Raw genomic sequence first — 17,709 nt, forward strand, 5'->3', positions numbered from 1 at the left:
CATATATTTTAAGAATGCGGGAATATACACGATTGGAAATAACAATCTCCATCTATCAAGAGGACACAGACTTCTTGCCCCACTTCATCTCTGATACCCATCAGTAGCTCTATCTGCTAAAAAAATTTATCCATTACCCTCTTAACATTTCTAAAATCCTCTGCATCCACTGTCTCCCGAGTTAGGCTATCCCACAGGTGCCATTTACAAATCGTCCAATCAAATCACACACACCCACCAGTATGTTCACATATACTAAATTCAGCATCAGATAGAGGGGAGGGGGGGTCTGGAGATCGTGGGGAGGAAGGCAGATCGTGGCAGGTTAGATTGGGGAAAAGTATTCCTGCTCCCCTGTCTCTCAAGTAGTGTTGGAAAAGCACTTACCGTTAAATCCAAATGGCTGCTAAAATCTGAGGCATTTAAGTATAATCATTATTGACCTGACACTCGGCCGTAATTTACTCTCACGCCCCAATTAAACCGGAAGTAGGCGCGTTTGCAACAGGTTGGTGACGGGTTTCCCATTTTTAAGAATTTAAACCTTGCCCCTCTCCCACCTGTCCTGGGGTTTAAAATTTCCCCCAAATAGTTCGATCAGTACAACTTATCTTGGTGCAGTAATGCAAAATGAAGAATATATCATGCTTCCCCACATCAGTGGGTCATTTTACTTTATTTAAGCAGGTTGACTTCTAATTGTCTTCCAGCATTTCTAACTTCAGTCTCGCAAAAAGCCATCCTAATTTCCTCTTCAAAAATTTGAATTCCAGCCTATGTCGGTGTTTCTGTGTTTTATCTTCCTCTGTTCACCAGACTGATTCCCGGGATGGCAGGACTGACATATGAAGAAAGACTGGATCGACAAAGCTTATATTCACTGGAATTTAGAAGAATGAGAGGGGATCTCATGGAAACATATAAAATTGTGATGGGACTGGACAGGTTAGATGCAGAAAAAATGTTCCTGATGTTGAGGAAGTCCAGAACCAGGGGTCACAGTCTAAGGATTAAGGGGTAAGCCATTTAGGACCGAGATGAGGAGAAACTTCTTCACTCAGAGAATTGTGAACTTGTGGAATTCTCTACCACAGAAAGTTGTTGAGGCCAATTCGTTAGATATATTCAAAAGGGAGTTAGATGTGACCCTTACGGCTAAAGGGATCAAGGGGTATGGAGAGAAAGCAGGAATAGGGTACTGAAGTTGCATGATCAACCATGATCATATTGAATGGTGGTGCAGGCTCGAAGGGCCGAATGGCCTACTCCTACATCTATGGCCCCAAGTTTCCACATGATTTGCTCCTGATTTTTAGGAGCAACTGGTGGAGAATGGAGTATCTTAGAAATCGGAATTCTCCACATTTAAGTTTTCTGCAGTTCTAGTCAGGTAGAACAGTTTCACTTTTGAACAGAATTTTTTTTTCAAAAGGGGGCGTGTCCGGCCACTGACGCCTGATTTGAAAGTTTCCACGGTGAAAACGTACTCCAAACTAACTTAGAATGGAGCAAGTGAAGATTTTTGTAGGCTTGAAAAAACCTTGTCTACACATTAAAAAATCAGGCGCAGGTTACAAATTAGGCGTCGGGAACGAGGTGGGGGGGGGGGGGGGAAGGGAAGTCATTAAATTCTACAATAAATCCTTAGTTATACTTATACAAATATTATACAAATAAATCCAACCTGAATAAAAATTTATAAGCAAAGAAAAGATTAAATAAACCATGTTCCTACCTGTGTGAAAGTGCTTCAGGCAGGCCTTTCAGGAAGCGGTTTGCCGTCGGGACCGACCGACGGCAGGGGGAGAAAGCTGGAAGAAGCCTCAGTGCTGATCATGGAAGGGCAATGTGGTTTTATTAAAAAATGTTAAAAATTGAACAGCTACAAAGAATTTGAATAGTCTCAAACAAGTGCATGTGTCCCGTTTATCACAGTCTATCTTTCATTACAGAATGCACTCCCTCACACACAGAAATATCAAGAAAATTAAAATGCAAGCCTTTGCAAGGGTTCAATAAACAAATTTTCACTTTTTCTGCAGCACTTTTTAAAATGGCCGAGTGCCAATGTTTCCTTCACACTGCGCGTGCGCGAATGCTCCAACGCGCACGCGCAGGGTTGCCGGCACCAAAAAAACTCATTTAAATTGTACCCGCCCCCTCCTACTTACAAAATCGGCGCAAGTCGTAGGCTCCGCCCCCTGTGCGCCGCGCCAAGCAGACATCGAGCTGCAAGGCGCTCGAGAATGCTGCGGTTTTTTTCAGGCGCCGTTTTCAGCGCGATAAACGGGCGCCCAGCTCGGAGGGGCACCTGTTTTGCCGCATGTGGAAACTTGGGGCCTATGTTTCTATGTTCATGGATCAAAAAACTTCCAGTACAATGGGCATGAGGTGCTTATCAATTACCAAGACAAGCTAACAAATTGCTTATTATTTACGGACTTTGGGCAAAACTTCCATTAGCTTAAACCTTTCATCTAGATGGCTTTTTTAAATGTATGAGATTACACTTCGGTTAAAAAATAAAATAAAAGTAACTCTTCAAATGTCTTAATTCTGTGTCTGAAGAAATGCATCAGCTGACCACAGATGTGCAAATACCAAGAGTTTGGACCCAATGACCATTTTCTTTACCAGCGGAACCACAGGATCTCCTAAAATGGCCCTACACACACACTGCAGTTATGGAATAGGCCATACAATGACTGGAAGGTCAGAGAGTGAATACATGTATAAATTTGGTGTCGATATGATAACTTGGAAATGTAAAATCTGGAACTTGGGAGCTATTCTGTTAACAACAAAATATGTTGTAGAGTTCTATTAAAACTTAAGCCTAAATTATTAATGAGAAATGTTTTTGCTGTGGCAAATGATGATTTCACTATTTTTTTTTTCTCACTGTATTTATTGTCTCCGTGCACTACATGCTACCACACAGAAACAACCTGCTCACAGGCCACTGCTAGTGAGCCTGAAAGTCAGCCAGACGGTAACTTTACAACATGTTAACAGAATAGATCCCAAGTCCCAAACTGTACAATCAAGCAGTTAGGGGGCTAGAAACAGTCGGTGGGGAGAAATAGGTCCTCGTTGTGCCCGTTTTCTGGATGAAAACAGGGGAAAAGAACCAATTTTGCAGAGCTATGTCCCACAACCTAGGACGCCTGGAATATATCATATTGGCCTTGGACGATATCCAGGTGTCCCGGGTGGCCGCCTTAAACTGGTGTTGGGCCCCTTGCTTATGTTAACGAGGGGATTAACACCTGTATAAAGACCAATTGCAGAAATTGGGCCATGCTGAGCAGAGCAACTGGCAGGCCTGCTACACTCAGGTTTTCTAGCATTTGCTGCAGCCTAACCAGTGGCCGGCAACAAACAGGTAAGGTTATTTTTATATTATCTTGATGTAGAGCCAGAAGGAACAGGAATGCTCCTCCCAGCTCCATGGCATTCTTGAGGGCTGCCGCTAACCTGCGCTATCCCCCCTCCTACACCTCCTTCCATGACCTACCCGAGGGCCACTGCTGGTGAAGCAGACGCCCCACGGTGCTTATCTTAAAACCGCCCCTGGAGGCGTGATGGTGACTGCAGCTCGCTGGTAATTTCAGCAAGTCTCAGGCATCCAACATGTGGTGTATCATAGAATCATAGAAATTTACAACACTGAAGGAGGCCATTTGGCCCACCATGTATGTGCCGGTCAACAAAGAGCTATCCAGCCTAATCCCGCTTTCCAGCTCTTAGTCCGTAGCCTTGTAGGTTACAGCACTTCAAGTGCATATCCAAGTACATTTTAAATGTGGTGAGGATTTCTGCCTTTACCACCCTTTCAAGCAGTGAGTTCCAGGCCCCCACCACCCTCTGGGTGAAAACATTTCCCCTCAAATCCCCTCAAAGCCTTCTACCAATTACTTTAAATCTATGCCCCCTGGTTGTTGACCCCTCTGCTAAAGATAATAGGTCCTTCCTATCCACTCTACCTAGGCCCCTCATCATTTTTTAAACCTCAATCAGGTCTCCCCTCAGCCTCCACTGTTCCAGAGAAAACAACCCCAGCCTATCCAATCTTTCCTCATTGCTAAAATTCTCCAGTCCTGGCAACATCCTCGTAAATCTCCTCTATATCCTCTCTAATGCAATCACATCTTTCCTGTAATGTGGTGACCAGAACTGCATACAGTACTCTAACTGTGGCCTAACTACTGTTTTATACAGTTCAAGCATGGCCTTCCTGCTCTTATAATCTATGCATCGACTAATAAAGGTAAGTATCCTGTATACCCTTATCTACCTGTCCTGTTACCTTCAGGGATCTGTGGACATACACTCCAAGGTTCCTCTGTTCCTCTACACTTCTCAGTGTCCTACCATTTATTGTTCCCTTGTCATGTAAACCCTCCCCAAATGCATTACCTCACACTTCTCCAGATTGAATTCCATTTGCCACTGTTCTGCCCACCTGACCAGTTCATTAATATCTTCCTGCAGTCTACAGCTTTCTTCATCATTATCAACCACACGGTCAATTTTTGTATCTTCTGCAAACTTCTTAATCATACCCCCTACATTAATGTAATGGAATTGCATCGGCCATTCTGTGCCACAAAACGGGCCGAAATGAATTTTTAGCCCAGTGTGTTTAAGTTATGAACACTGCACCTAATGCCCACATTTATATCGGAAAATTGGAGTGGGAGAGGTAATCCTATATTCTTTGTGTATTTGATGTTGGCTATTTGCATTGCATATATGTACAGTGAATTGAGGGTCCAAAAATTTGAATGTAGATCATTATATGGGCAGACAAGCCACAGAACAAATATATAATTGTGAATTGAAAAGTTGAGATTGCATGTCTTCTGTGTCCGTTTGCATACAACGGAATAAGGATTTCCAGATTTTGAACGCTAGGGGGTTATATGTGTTCAGTCAAATTTAAAACATGCTCTGTTAGAGCAGACATTTTCTTTAATATCTACATAATAAGAACATAAGAAATAGGAGCAGGAGTAGGCCATACGGCCCCTCGAGCCTGCTCCACCATTTAATACGATCATGGCTGATCTGATCATGGGCTCAGGTCCACTTCCCTGCCCGCTCCCCATAACCCCTTAATCCCTTATCGGTTAAGGGATTTTATTTCGGCATCAAAGACTTATTCCTTGATTTGTTAGTATGTGTAAGATCACGATTAAAACATCAGCTTTGAAATGAATCACTTCAACCATGAATCCTGCTGCAATTTTACTCTCACAAAATTGGCTTCCATTTTCTTTCCCACCCTTCCTCTCGACCAGTTATGCTGGGGTGCAGCTCCACAGCCAGCATCAGTACTTCGGTACTGTACCCAAATGACTTTTCATCTTGTGAGATTCTAGACAGAGACTGCTGGTGAGCTATTTGATTGTGGAATCCATCACAGTCAAACCTGACCCTGTCCTCACCTGGCATTCACATGTGTATATTTCAGCCGCGGTCAAAGATGTTACTAAGGAATAGAAACCTTGCATTATTTTTCATTGTTTTTTTAATCCTCTCTGTCTCTTCACCCACCCGTGCAGTGACAACATAGTCATTTATGTTGGCCTCACCACTGGTCATCGGCTAACTTATCAAGATCAGGAATTGAATCTGGAATCTTCCTGGTCATTATGGCTCAGTGCCACACCGCATTTACTCACTGTGCCTTTTGGGTACTGAGCTCCCTATGTTTCAATTGACATGAATGATATTAACATAGGGATTTAATTTTGCCTGGATCCAAATGGAAGTGAATTACACCATTAGCTAGATTTACAAAAATATTTGTGGTTATAATCCAGTGGACAGAAGGTTGATTATGATAATGCCCTCTGCCAGGTACTGGTTGGATCTCACTCCCTCAGATGTGATGTGGAATACCTCAGACACTGGCTGGGCTAAATCTGCATGGGGAAGTATCTTCTCGCCATGGATTCAAGGATCCTGTGTCTTTGTCCATCAAATGCCACGGTTTGAATCCAAAGCTGTATTGGAAGTAAGCAAACTGTCACTGTGTATTTTTTGATAAAACGTGATTGTAAGTATACTATTGGCCCGGAATTTGCAGTCAGCAGCAAAGCAAAGTCATTAGCCACTGGCCCCGAAGTATGCTCCGCACATGGATCTCGCGATCCCTGTGTTGAGAACTTTGGGTTTTCCGACCTTCAATTCAGATCAACGAAGTATAGTGGGGATCCCCTTGTGCAAACTGCTGTGATGTCAACAGACTCTCTAAGCAGCCAATCAAAATGCAGAATTTTCACAGACAGTGAACAAGGAAGTGAGTAAGCTCTAAAAAGTCTAACTTTTAAAAATTGTTAGAGAGAGCAAAACAAACATGAACAAGCATAAAACATTTTTTTTATAAATGTCTGTAAAGTTACTTAAACATTTTATTTATTATTAAAATGAACAAATTTCACACTGCACAAAATTAAAAATGGTTATCCAGGCCCTTAGCATTATTATTAAGTGGCTGAGGTACAAAAATATGCACATTGGTGCTTTATATTTCGCTTTTCATTGTTAATGTTGGTCTTCATGACCACAGTTTCTTCATGTCCCCCAAAAATCCTACCAATACCTATCACCTCTTAGGGGGGCAATCTATGATAAATTATATTTTGGGAATCATTTTCACTTTGGATGCAGGTGTTAAACTGGCAGCTACCGATCGGCTGCCAGTGTGTAAAACTGGCAGAAAATCCACAACCCTCCAGTTTTCCGACCATGCCCAAAGGGAAATTTACCCTTGTGCATTCTGGATGCAGTATACTTGATGGGGCACATTTGTTTTTCTCATTGTCAGCTTTATTTTTCTTTCTGTTAAATTACTTACACTTACCGTTCCAGGATTTTAGTTTCAAAATGATTTTGTTTTTTCTTGGGACTGAATTTTAATATGGTTGAGTGCCATGCACCCTCACTCGAACCAACCTCAGTGGCCTACACAATTCTGCATTTCTGTAGCATATGATGTGGTGGGCATGGAGTTAGGGTGAAGAAGGATGAGAACCAGGTCTTTCCAAATCTAGAATGACTGCTCTGGCACAATGGCAGGAAGATTGCAGTGAATTTCATTTGGTATTTTTAAATGTGGAGAGGGTTTTTTTTTTCCAAATGTATACAGGCCAGGATAATTGGGCTGGTTATGTGTGGTATCCTGAACAATCCTGCCTTAGGCGCACTGTTCTTTGAAGGCTGATGTTCTGCAAATGTTTTCTTATTGTTATTGGCTTTGGATAATAATTTATTTTTAAATGTTCTTTTCCTAGGTTTTATCCAGGTATCCAATAACAACCTTTTGTTCTCCGCCTACTGTGTATCGGATGCTTATACAGAGTGACGTCGCCAGGTATATGAATTTATTGGTCATCCTTTAACATTAATTTTGACTGGTCGTGTATAACAACCATGCAAACCCACCTACATCACCCTGTTGTCTGCGGCTCAGGACTCCTTAAGACTATTCACTGTTCCCTCTGCACTTGGCAGTGCCATTTCTCCCTTTACTAACTACAACATTTTTGTTGATAGTTTAGTTTTCTGTAGACAATTATTCACTCCATGATTGTTTGTAGGTTGAAACCTTTCCTGCAGTTTGGTAAGAGCTTACGCAGAGGTCAGCACACAAGTAAATGACTGACCTAAGGCCAGAGTTGTTACAGACATTTCTGCACATTCTTTGTGTTTTCACATGCTACCACAGAAGCTGCGTGAGAACACCAGCGGCAGGTCGGGGCCATAAAAGGAGCGGCGAGCAGCGGCTTGGGAGCAGTGTGGAGGCATGCCACTCCAGGGAGCAGCGCGAGCTACAACAGCAGCGAAGAGTGACGTCAGCAAGGTCTAGGTTGGTGATTGGAGCGTGTACAGATACAGCAGGAGCGGCGAGGTCGGTGCTAAGGACCGGCGAGAGACTGTGGAGGGATGTGATCGAGACTCCTTAAGGAGAGGCGTGTGTTTGGGGCCAGGGGCCCAGGGGCAGCACAGGCCAGCCCACACTGTGATATGTGTGTGCACTAGGTCCATGCAGCAGAGCAGGTCTCCAGTCGCCTTGGGTAATCCTTGCCACTGGACCAAGACCTAGCTCTGTCAAGCCCGTGTGGTGACTGGTGTGCAACGGCCACCACACATTTTTTTTTTTTTTAAATCCTCGCACATCTTCCACCCTTCAGGTAGTAGTTCAGGACCTGGAATTTTAAGTCTTTCATTGGAACACCTGTGAACTTATCTTTTTTTGGCGTGGAAGCAAGTCATCCTCGTTTCGAGGGACTGCCTATAATGATGATGATGATGATGATGATGAAAGAAGCTTCGCCAAACTTGTTTAGTTAAGCAGGTGGGGGGGCCTCATACTGCTAGACACACAAACTAGACAAGCATATCTAAATTAAAGCAAATGCACTTTGAGTCCCTTTTGTAAACTGAATTCCTGCAGTCTGATTGATTTTCCAGATACCTGAATTGTGTACACTTTAGGTTTGGATGTTCAAATATTTATGAAACCTATAACTTGTGTTTGCAAAAGATAAAATACAAAGGTAGCATATGCTACTTGGGACCTTAACATGTTCATAATATTCTTTTAAAAAATTAATGCTTTTCCTTCTAGTTTCGATGCATGGTACAGTATATCGAGTACATATCTAAACAGATAATTAGACTGATGCTGAAAACTCTGCACCACTCGTGGCCTGACTTAATTTTCTTTTAATTTAGTTACAGATTCAAAAACCTCCAGCACTGTGTGACTGGTGGTGAGCCCATGAACCCTGAGGTGATGGAGAAATGGAAAGAACAGACCGGCTTAGACATCTATGAAGGATATGGCCAGACAGAGACTGTACGTGCTTTAACCTTCAGTAACAGGTTTTGTTTCTTTAATGAAGAAAGGAAGAAACCAGCCAGCTTTGTAATAAAGGAGAGAGTCCTGTAACCTAGGAAGATAGTCCATGAATCATAGCAAACAGCTTGTAACACTGGATCATCCTGGAGAGCAAAGATAATCTTGAGCTTCTTTTCTCCAACTGTCTCCTTCAACCCCTCTCACTGCTCCCTCCACCCTCACTTCCAACAAATGAGAGAAGCTTATGGATTTCTTTGTCATTAAGATTGAGACTATCTGTTCAGCTATCTCTGCTACATTCCCCCTTCCCCTTGCCTACCAAGCTAATACCCCAACCGCCCTAGCCCTAAACCCACATATATCTCTATTTTATCTTCCATCTCCCCATATGTCCTCGTCAAGCTCATCTCCACGAGACTCTCTTCCTGCTCCCTTGACAATATTCCCACCAAACTACTCACTAAATTGCCTTCTGGCCTCCATGCCAACTAACATTGTAAATGGTTCCCTTTCCTCAGGAACTGTCCCCCTCCCTTTCAAAGCAGCCGTCATTACCTTCTCAACAAAAAAAAACATCCTTGTCCCTTCTGTCCTTGAAAGCTAACGCCCCATCTCCCACCTCCATTTCGCCTCTCATAACAAAACAGCAGACATTGTAGGTATACAATAATCCTCTGACGAAGGATCATGGACCTGAAACGTTAACCCTGTTTCTCTGTCCACAGATGCTGCCTGACCTGCTGAGTATTTCTAGCATTTTCTGTTTTTATTTCAGATTCCAGCATCTGCAGTATTTTGCTTTTGAGACATTGTCGGTAACTATGTTACATTTGATGAATTCAACTCAAGATTGCTGATAAACTATAAGTAGCCTCTAATATTTTTAGCATAAACCTTTTGTTGCACTCCAAATATTTATTTTAAAACTATTGAAAATTAAAACGTGTTGCTATGTGAAGTTTGATATTTCTTTTAATTCATTTTCAATGGTTCTCATTTTTAGTGATTTTTTGCAGGGGTAGAAATACACAATAGCTGGAAAGAATGCAGCCTGGGCTAATAATGGATATGTAAAATTTTAAATGCCTCCTAAATCTACCCTATGAAGATGTTTTGTTACACTGGTGAATATGTGATTTGATCACCGCCTGCTAAAGATGTGCTGAATTTTTTAATGAAATACATATTAGAACAGATTTTTGTTGCTGCAGAAACGACCTATTCTGCTGTGAAAATCTACTATTGTCATGCTTTTTAGCGGGCAAAGCTGTTTTTGCTTTAGAATATAGTCAAGGGGAGAACAAGAGATGAAATGGTTCCCTTATGGTTATGTGAGTGGAAACATGGTCAACCCAATGGTCAACAAGGCGTCATGGGAAGAACATTTGGTGCATAGTGGGTAATTTAGGACCAGTGTAGGGTTGCATGGTGGTGCAAGTTCACCAGCATTATGTACATGCAGACATAGCTGTAAATAGTACCTATTCAACCTTACACAAGGGGGACATTCAAGATCTAAGATGTGGTGCAGAGTACAGCTACAAGACTGAACCTCAGAATGAGGACAAAGTTATGAGGAAGGACTGAAAAACTAGGCTTTTAGTCTTCCAGGAAGGCAACTGAGAGGAGACTTTATAAAAGTATACAAGATATTCAATGGCATAGAAAAAGTAAATCCAGAATATTACTTCAAATTAAACATCAGTACAGAGGAACACAAATTCAAACCACTGAATGGCAAATGTATGACTGAAGTTCTTTATACAATGATTAACATGTGGAATTGACATTCTGGTATGGTACAGAGGTCAAATATCCTAGAGTCCAGTTAAACAGTTGGATGAAAGTACAGTGGGGCTTATCCAGATGATGATAAGCTAGGATGGGTTTAATGCCTTTTCTGATCCATATCTATCTTAGTGTTTCTTCAACTAAAGAAGACTAATATGGAGCATAGAAGGGAAAGTGATGTCAGAAGTAATATGTCCTTACTATACAGTACAAATGCACACGAGGCCCATACTAGGGAGAAGGTCATTCTGTGACCAGTAACCTTTATTTGCCAGCACTGAAGTGATGAAGGTGGGTGGAGCTTCCTCTTTTATACCTGAAAGTCCAGGTTAGGAGTGTCTCCAACAAGTTCACCACCTAGTGGTCAGTGTTCTCACGGTGTACAACTTAGGTCAGTTTATACATGGGTTACAGTGACAGTTGAATACATGACATCACCTCCCCCCAAAGTCTTATTGGGATCACAGGTTAAGTGTCTCTGGTGGTTTACGCTCCCTTATAGAGCGCCTGAGTTGGGGCTCCGGTTGTTGGGCGCTGGCCTGAGTGTCTGCTGTTTGCGGTGCCTCAGGCCTCCGGACTGCCCACAGTGACTGGGCTCTCCTCCGCTTGGTTCCAGTGTTCGGTCACCTGTGGTGGAGTGAACTCTATATCGTGTTCTTCCTCTGTTTCTTCTAAGGGACTGCTGAACCTCCCTTTTGTTTGATTAGTGGGAAAGCGGGTTGTGTAGAGGACAGAGAGAGGCTGCAAAGAGATTTAGATAGGGTAAGCGAATGGGCTAAGGTTTGGCAGATGGAATACAATGTCGTAAAATGTGAGGTCATCCACCTTGGAGAAAAAAACAGTAAAAGGGAATATTATTTGAATGGGGAGAGATTACAACATGCTGCGGTGCAGAGGGACCTGGGGGTGCAGCAAGTAATCAGGAAGCGAATGGAATGTTGGCCTTCATTGCGAGAGGGATGGAGTACAAAAGCAGGGAGGTCCTGCTGCAACTGTATAGGGTATTGGTGAGACCGCAACTGGAGTACTGCATGCAGTTTTGGTCACCTTTCTTAAGGAAGGATATACTAGCTTTGGAGGGGGTACAGAGACGATTCACTAGGCTAATTCCGGAGATGAGGGGGTTACCTTATGATGATAGATTGAGTAGACTGGGTCTTTACTCGTTGGAGTTCAGAAGGATGAGGGGTGATCTTATAGAAACATTTAAAATAATGAAAGGGGATAGACAAGATAGAGGCAGAGAGGTTGTTTCCACTGGTCGGGGAGACAAGAACTAGGGGGCACAGCCTCAAAATACGGGGGAGCCAATTTAAAACCGAGTTGAGAAGGAATTTCTTCTCCCAGAGGGTTGTGAATCTGTGGAATTCTCTGCCCAAGGAAGCAGTTGAGGCTAGCTCATTAAATGTATTCAAATCACAGATAGATAGATTTTTAACCAATAAGGGAATTAAGGGTTACGGGGAGCGAGCGGGTAAGTGGAGCTGAGTCCACGGCCAGATCAGCCATGATCTTGTTGAATGGCGGAGCAGGCTCGAGGGGCTAGATGGCCTACTCCTGTTCATAATTCTTATGTTTATTATGATCCACGTGTTTGCGGCAGATTTGTCCATTGGTAAGTTTAACTACCAGAATCCTCTTCCCCTCTTTGGCAATCACAGTGCCTGCGAGCCATTTGGGCCCTGCAGCGTAGTTGAGGACAAAGACAGGGTCATTGACATCAATACATCGCGCCCTCGCATTCCCGTCATGAGAGTCACATTGTGACCGGCGTCTGCTTTCATGGTGGGGTGTATGAGGGATAACCTGGTTTTGAGCGTCCTTTTCATTAGCAGCTCTGCGGGTGGAACCCCTGTGAGCAAGTGTGGTCGGGATCTATTGGCCAACAGGAGGCATGATAAGCGGCTTTGTAGGGAACCCCCTTGGATTCTGAGCATCCCCTGTTTGATTATCTGCACTGCTCGTTCCGCCTGGCTGTTTGAGGCCGGCTTGAATGGTGCTGTTCTGACATGGTTGATACCATTTCCTGCCATGAAGTCCTGGAACTCAATTCTTGTAAAGCACGGGTCATTGTCGCTGACCAAGACGTCCGGTAGACCATGGGCGGCGAACATTGCCCGTAGACTTTCTACCGTGGCAGAGGATGTGCTTGAATTGAGAATGTCACACCCGATCCATTTGGAGTAGGCGTCTACTACAACCAAAAACATTTTTCCCATGAAAGGACCTGCGTAGTCAACATGGATGCGTGACCATAGCTTGGCGGGCCAGGACCAGGGGCTAAGGGGGGCTTCCCTGGGCGCATTGCCCAGCTGGGCACATGTGTTGCACCTGCGAACAAAGTTCCTGGCCACCAAACGTGTGACCTGGCAATTGCCTTCATCATGACAATGCCCGGGTGCTCATTGTGGAATTCTCGGATGAACGCCTCTCTGCCCATCTGGGGCATGACTACTGGATTTCCCCACAGTAGGCAATCGACCTGAATCGAGAGTTCATCCTTGCGCCTGTGAAATGGTTTAAATTCCTCAGTGCATGCCCCGTACGTGACTGCCCAGTCCCTATTCATTTCTCTATTTGTCCAGACTTTGATCTGACGGGCTGTCACGGGTGAGCCTTTGCTTTCTAAAGTTTCAACAGCCATGACCATCTCAGCAGCATGCTCGATTGCCCCCTCGGTGGTGGCTAGTGGGAGCCTGCTGAGTGCATCGGCACAGTTTTCAGTGTCCGGTCTGTGACGAATTGTATAGTCATAGGCGGCTAACGTAAGTGCCCACCTCTGTATGCGGACCGACGCATTTGCATTTATGGCCTTGTTGTCGGCCAAAAGGGACGTTAGGGGTTTGTGATCTGTCTCCAGCTCAAATTTCCTGCCAAACAGGTACTGGTGCATTTTTTTTTTACTGCATATACACATGCAACGCTTCCTTTTCTACCATCCTATAGCCCCTTTCTGCCTGGGACAGACTTCTGGAGGCATAAGCTACCGGCTGTAACTGACCCTTGGCATTAACATGCTGCTACCCTCATTCCCAGGAATTCTACCTCTGGAGCTAGGAAGATGCACTTCGCCTTTTTCAGTCGCAGACCTACCCGGTCCAATCTGCGTAGCACCTCCTCCAGGTTGTGGAGGTGTTCTTCAGTATCGCAACCCGTGATGAGGATGTTGTCTTGAAAAACCACCATCCTTGGAATCGACTTGAGGAGACTTTCCATGTTTCGTTGAAAGATCGCGGCGGCCGAGCAAATCCCAAACGGACATCTGTTGTACTCAAACAACCCCTTGTGTGTCGTGATGGAGGTCAGCTTCTTCGACTCACTCACCAGCTCCTGGGTCATGTAAGCTGAGGTCAGCTCCAATTTTGAAAAAAGTTTGCCACCGGATAGCGTCGCAAAGAGGTCCTCCGCTCTCGGTAGCGGGTACTGGTCTTGGAGTGACACCCGATTGATGGTGGCCTTGTAATCACCACATATCCTGACTGACCCATCCGCCTTGAGCACCAGCACAATCGGGCTTGCCCAGTCACTGAATTCGACTGGCGAGATGATGCCTTCCCTCAGCAGGCGGTCCAATTTGCCTTCTATCTTTTCCCGCATCACGTACGGCACCACTCTGGCCTTGTGGTGTACTGGCCTGGCATCCGGGTTTATGTGAATCACTACCTTGGTCCCCATGAAAGTTCCAATGCGGGTTGAAATGGTGAGTCAAATTTGTCTCCTGTGAGCATGATACTCGCTCCACAGAAGAAATTGCATTGACATCGCCCCATTTCCAGTTCATGACAGCAAGCCAACTCCTCCCCAGCAGTGCGGGACTATCCCCCGGGACAATCCAGAGTGGCAACCTGTTCTCCGAATCTTTGTGGGTCACAACTACCGCGGCGCTGCCTAGCACCGGAATGATCACTTTTGTATATGTCCGTAGCTGTGCATCAATCGCCAATAATTTTGGCCTCCTGGCCTTGGACGCCCACAACTTGTTGAACTGTTTGATACTCATCAGGGACTGGCTGGCCCCCGTGTCTAGCTCCATTGATATTGGGATGCCATTGAGGAGCACTTTCATCATTATTGGTGGCATCCTGGTGTATGAACTGTATATGTGTACCACATGAACTCGCTGAACTTCAGCTTCCAGCGATTTCCCCCAGTGTCCATTTGGCCTCGTAGGGCTTACATCCGGCCGGTCCTCCTCGTACATCAACCTGGCTGCAGGCTTCCTGCACATACGCGCCAAGTGACCGCAGACGTTGCAATTTCTGCAGGTATATTGCTGATACCTGCAAGCTCTGGCTGTGTGTTTGCCTCCACACCTCCAACATGAGCCATTGTTGGAAACAAAAGGTCCATTACCAGTCGATCGCCTCTGACTGTCCTTAAATGCACCATTGACAGGTGTTGATGGCCCCATTACTGGCCGCATTGTCCCTTGCGATGGCATGAATCGTCGTTCAGCTAGCCATTGTCTCTGTTGAATTCCCCTTTGGGTTCGACTACATGCTCGGGCATGTCCGATTGTCCTTGTCTGCCTGGAGAACTGTGTGCCGCATTAACAATGTTACTCTCTGTCCATTTGCTGCCTTTGAGCCCAGATTTTTGTCAAACATCATTTTGGTCTCTTCCTCCCCTGAGATAAATGTCTGGACCATCAAAGCTGCCATTTCCAGGGTCAAGTCTTTGGTCTCAATCAATTTCCTGAAAACCCCAGCGTGCCCGATGCCCTCAATAAAAAAGTCTTGCAGCATCTCCGCTCTGCAGGCATCTGGGAACTTACATAGGCTCGCCAGACGCCGGAGGTCTGCCACGAAATCTGGAACGCTTTGCCCTTCTCGCCGCCGGTGCGTGTAAAACCGGTGTCTCACCATGTGCATGCTGCTGATTGGTTTAAAGTGTTCCCCGAACAACTTACTGAGCTCTTCAAAAGTCTTGTCCATCAGCTTCTCTGGCGCTTGAAGGTCCTTCATCAGGGAGTACGTCCTGGATCCACAAACCGTCAGGAGATGAGCCCTGCATTTGTCAGACGAATCCTGTCCCAGCCATTCCTTAGTGACAAAACTTTGCTGTAGTCTCTCGGTAAAATCATCCCAATCATCACCAACACAGTACCTCTCGTCTTTGCTGCTAGTGGCCATGCTCGCGTGGTTTAAATCCCAGTTTCTCGTCACCAATAATATGTCCTTACTATACAGTACAAATGCACACGAGGCCCATACTAAAGAGAAGGTCACTCTGTGACCAGTAATCTTTATTTGCCATCACTGAAGTGATGAAGGTGGGTGGAGGTTCCTCTTTTATACCTGAATGTCCAGGTTAGGAGTAACTCCCACAAGTTCACCACCTAGTGGTCAGTGTTCTCACAGTGTACAACTTAGGTCAGTTTATACATGGGTTACAATGACAGTTGAATACATGACAAGAAGGCTGTTTGAACTTGTATTACAGACAACAGCAGCTTCCAGGTGTCCTTGTGTTCAAGTTTAATCCTCCAGAAAGTAAATATATAAAGGACTATATGAGCGCCCTCTGCTGGATAAATGGAAGACCAACCAATGAGTTCAATTGTTTCCGACTGTTGAAGCTAACAGAAATTTACAGACAAACGTTATTGAAAACTGATCCCTTTTGAGTCTGGACAGATGACTTAAATAAATAGTTAGAAGTATTACTTTGTATCTGAATAGCTTTTTTAATTAGAAAGAAACAGAACTTTACAGTTAAGCATAATTTAAGAACATAAGAGCAGGAGTAGGAACCTTGTGCAGTAACCTTTTAAGGAAGGATCTACTTACACTGGAGGCAGTTCTGAGAAGGTTCATTAGGTTGATTCCTGAGATGAAGGGGTTGACTTATGAGGAAAGGTTGAGTAGGTTGGGCCTATACTCATTGGAGTTTAGAAGAATGAGAGGTGATCTTATTGAAACATAAGATACCGAGGAGGCTCGACAAGGTGGATGCAGGGAGGATGTTTCCCCTTGTAGGGGAATCTAGAACTAGGGAGCATAGTTTCAGAATAAGGGGTCGCCCATTTAAAACTGAGATGAGGATAAATTTCTTCTCTCAGAGGGTTGTAAATTTGTGGAATTCTCTTCTACAGAGAACTGTGGAGGTTGAATCATTGAATATATTTAAGATGGAGATAGAGATTTTTGAGCGATAAGGGAATGAAGGGTTATTGGGAATGGGCAGGGAAGTGGAGCTGACCACAAGATCAGATCCGCCATGATCTTATTGAATGGCGGAACAGGCTCGAGGGGCCAAATGGCCTACTCCTGCTGTACGCAATACTCTAGGTATGGCCTCACCAATACCCTGTACAGTTGTAACAGGACTTCTCTGCTTTTATACTCCATCCCATTTGCAACAAAGGCCAACATTCTATTTGCCTTCCTGATTACTTGCTGTATTGCATACTAACTTCATGCACAAGGACCCCCAGGTCCGACTGTACTGCAACATTTTGTAATTTCTCTCCATTTAAATAATTTTTGAGAAAAATTTTCCTGCCAAAGTGGATAACCTCACACTTTCTCACATTATACTCCATCTGCCAAATGATTGCCCACTCACTTAGCCTGTCTACATCCCTTTGCAGATTTTTTGTGACCTCCTCACAACTTAATTTCCCACCCATCTTTGTATCATCAGCAAACTTGGCTACATTACACTCGGTCCCTTCATCCAAGTTATTAATATAAATTGTGAATAGTTGAGGCCCTAGCACCAATCCTTATGGCACACCACTGGTTACCATTTGCCAACCGGAAAATGACCCATTTATCCCGACTCTCTGTTCTCTGTTAGTTAGTCAATCCGCTATCCATGCTAATATATTACCCCCAACCCCATGAACTTTTATCTTATGCAGTAACTTTTTATGTGGCACCTTATCGATTGCCTTCTGGAAATCCAAATACACCACATCCACTGGTTTCCCCTTATCCACCCTGCTCGTTACATTCTCAAAGAACTCCAGCAAATTTGTCAAAAGTGATTTCCCTTTCATAAAACCATGTTGACTCTGCTTGACTGTATTATGCTTTTCCAAA

At 44.3% G+C, this 17,709-nt stretch overlaps 1 protein-coding gene across 6 annotated transcripts in view; it reads left to right on the forward strand.

Annotated features, from left to right (window-relative positions):
* LOC139281116 (acyl-coenzyme A synthetase ACSM3, mitochondrial-like) overlaps positions 1-17,709 on the forward strand; it is a 79,762-nt gene that overhangs the window by 37,124 nt on the left and 24,929 nt on the right. For 4 of the 6 annotated variants that reach the window (XM_070901081.1, XM_070901077.1, XM_070901080.1 and 1 more), the window contains 5 exons: positions 2,569-2,712; positions 5,866-6,022; positions 7,302-7,381; positions 7,736-7,876; positions 8,746-8,869. In XM_070901081.1, coding sequence (XP_070757182.1) covers positions 2,569-2,712; positions 5,866-6,022; positions 7,302-7,381; positions 7,736-7,876; positions 8,746-8,869 — 646 coding nt within the window. The remainder of the gene's footprint in view (positions 1-2,568; positions 2,713-5,865; positions 6,023-7,301; positions 7,382-7,735; positions 7,877-8,745; positions 8,870-17,709) is intronic. The other 2 variants (XM_070901078.1, XM_070901079.1) reach the window with 2 other exon arrangements.

This window comes from Pristiophorus japonicus, chromosome 15, assembly GCF_044704955.1.
Source record: "Pristiophorus japonicus isolate sPriJap1 chromosome 15, sPriJap1.hap1, whole genome shotgun sequence".
In the NCBI taxonomy this organism is placed as follows: domain Eukaryota; kingdom Metazoa; phylum Chordata; class Chondrichthyes; family Pristiophoridae; genus Pristiophorus; species Pristiophorus japonicus.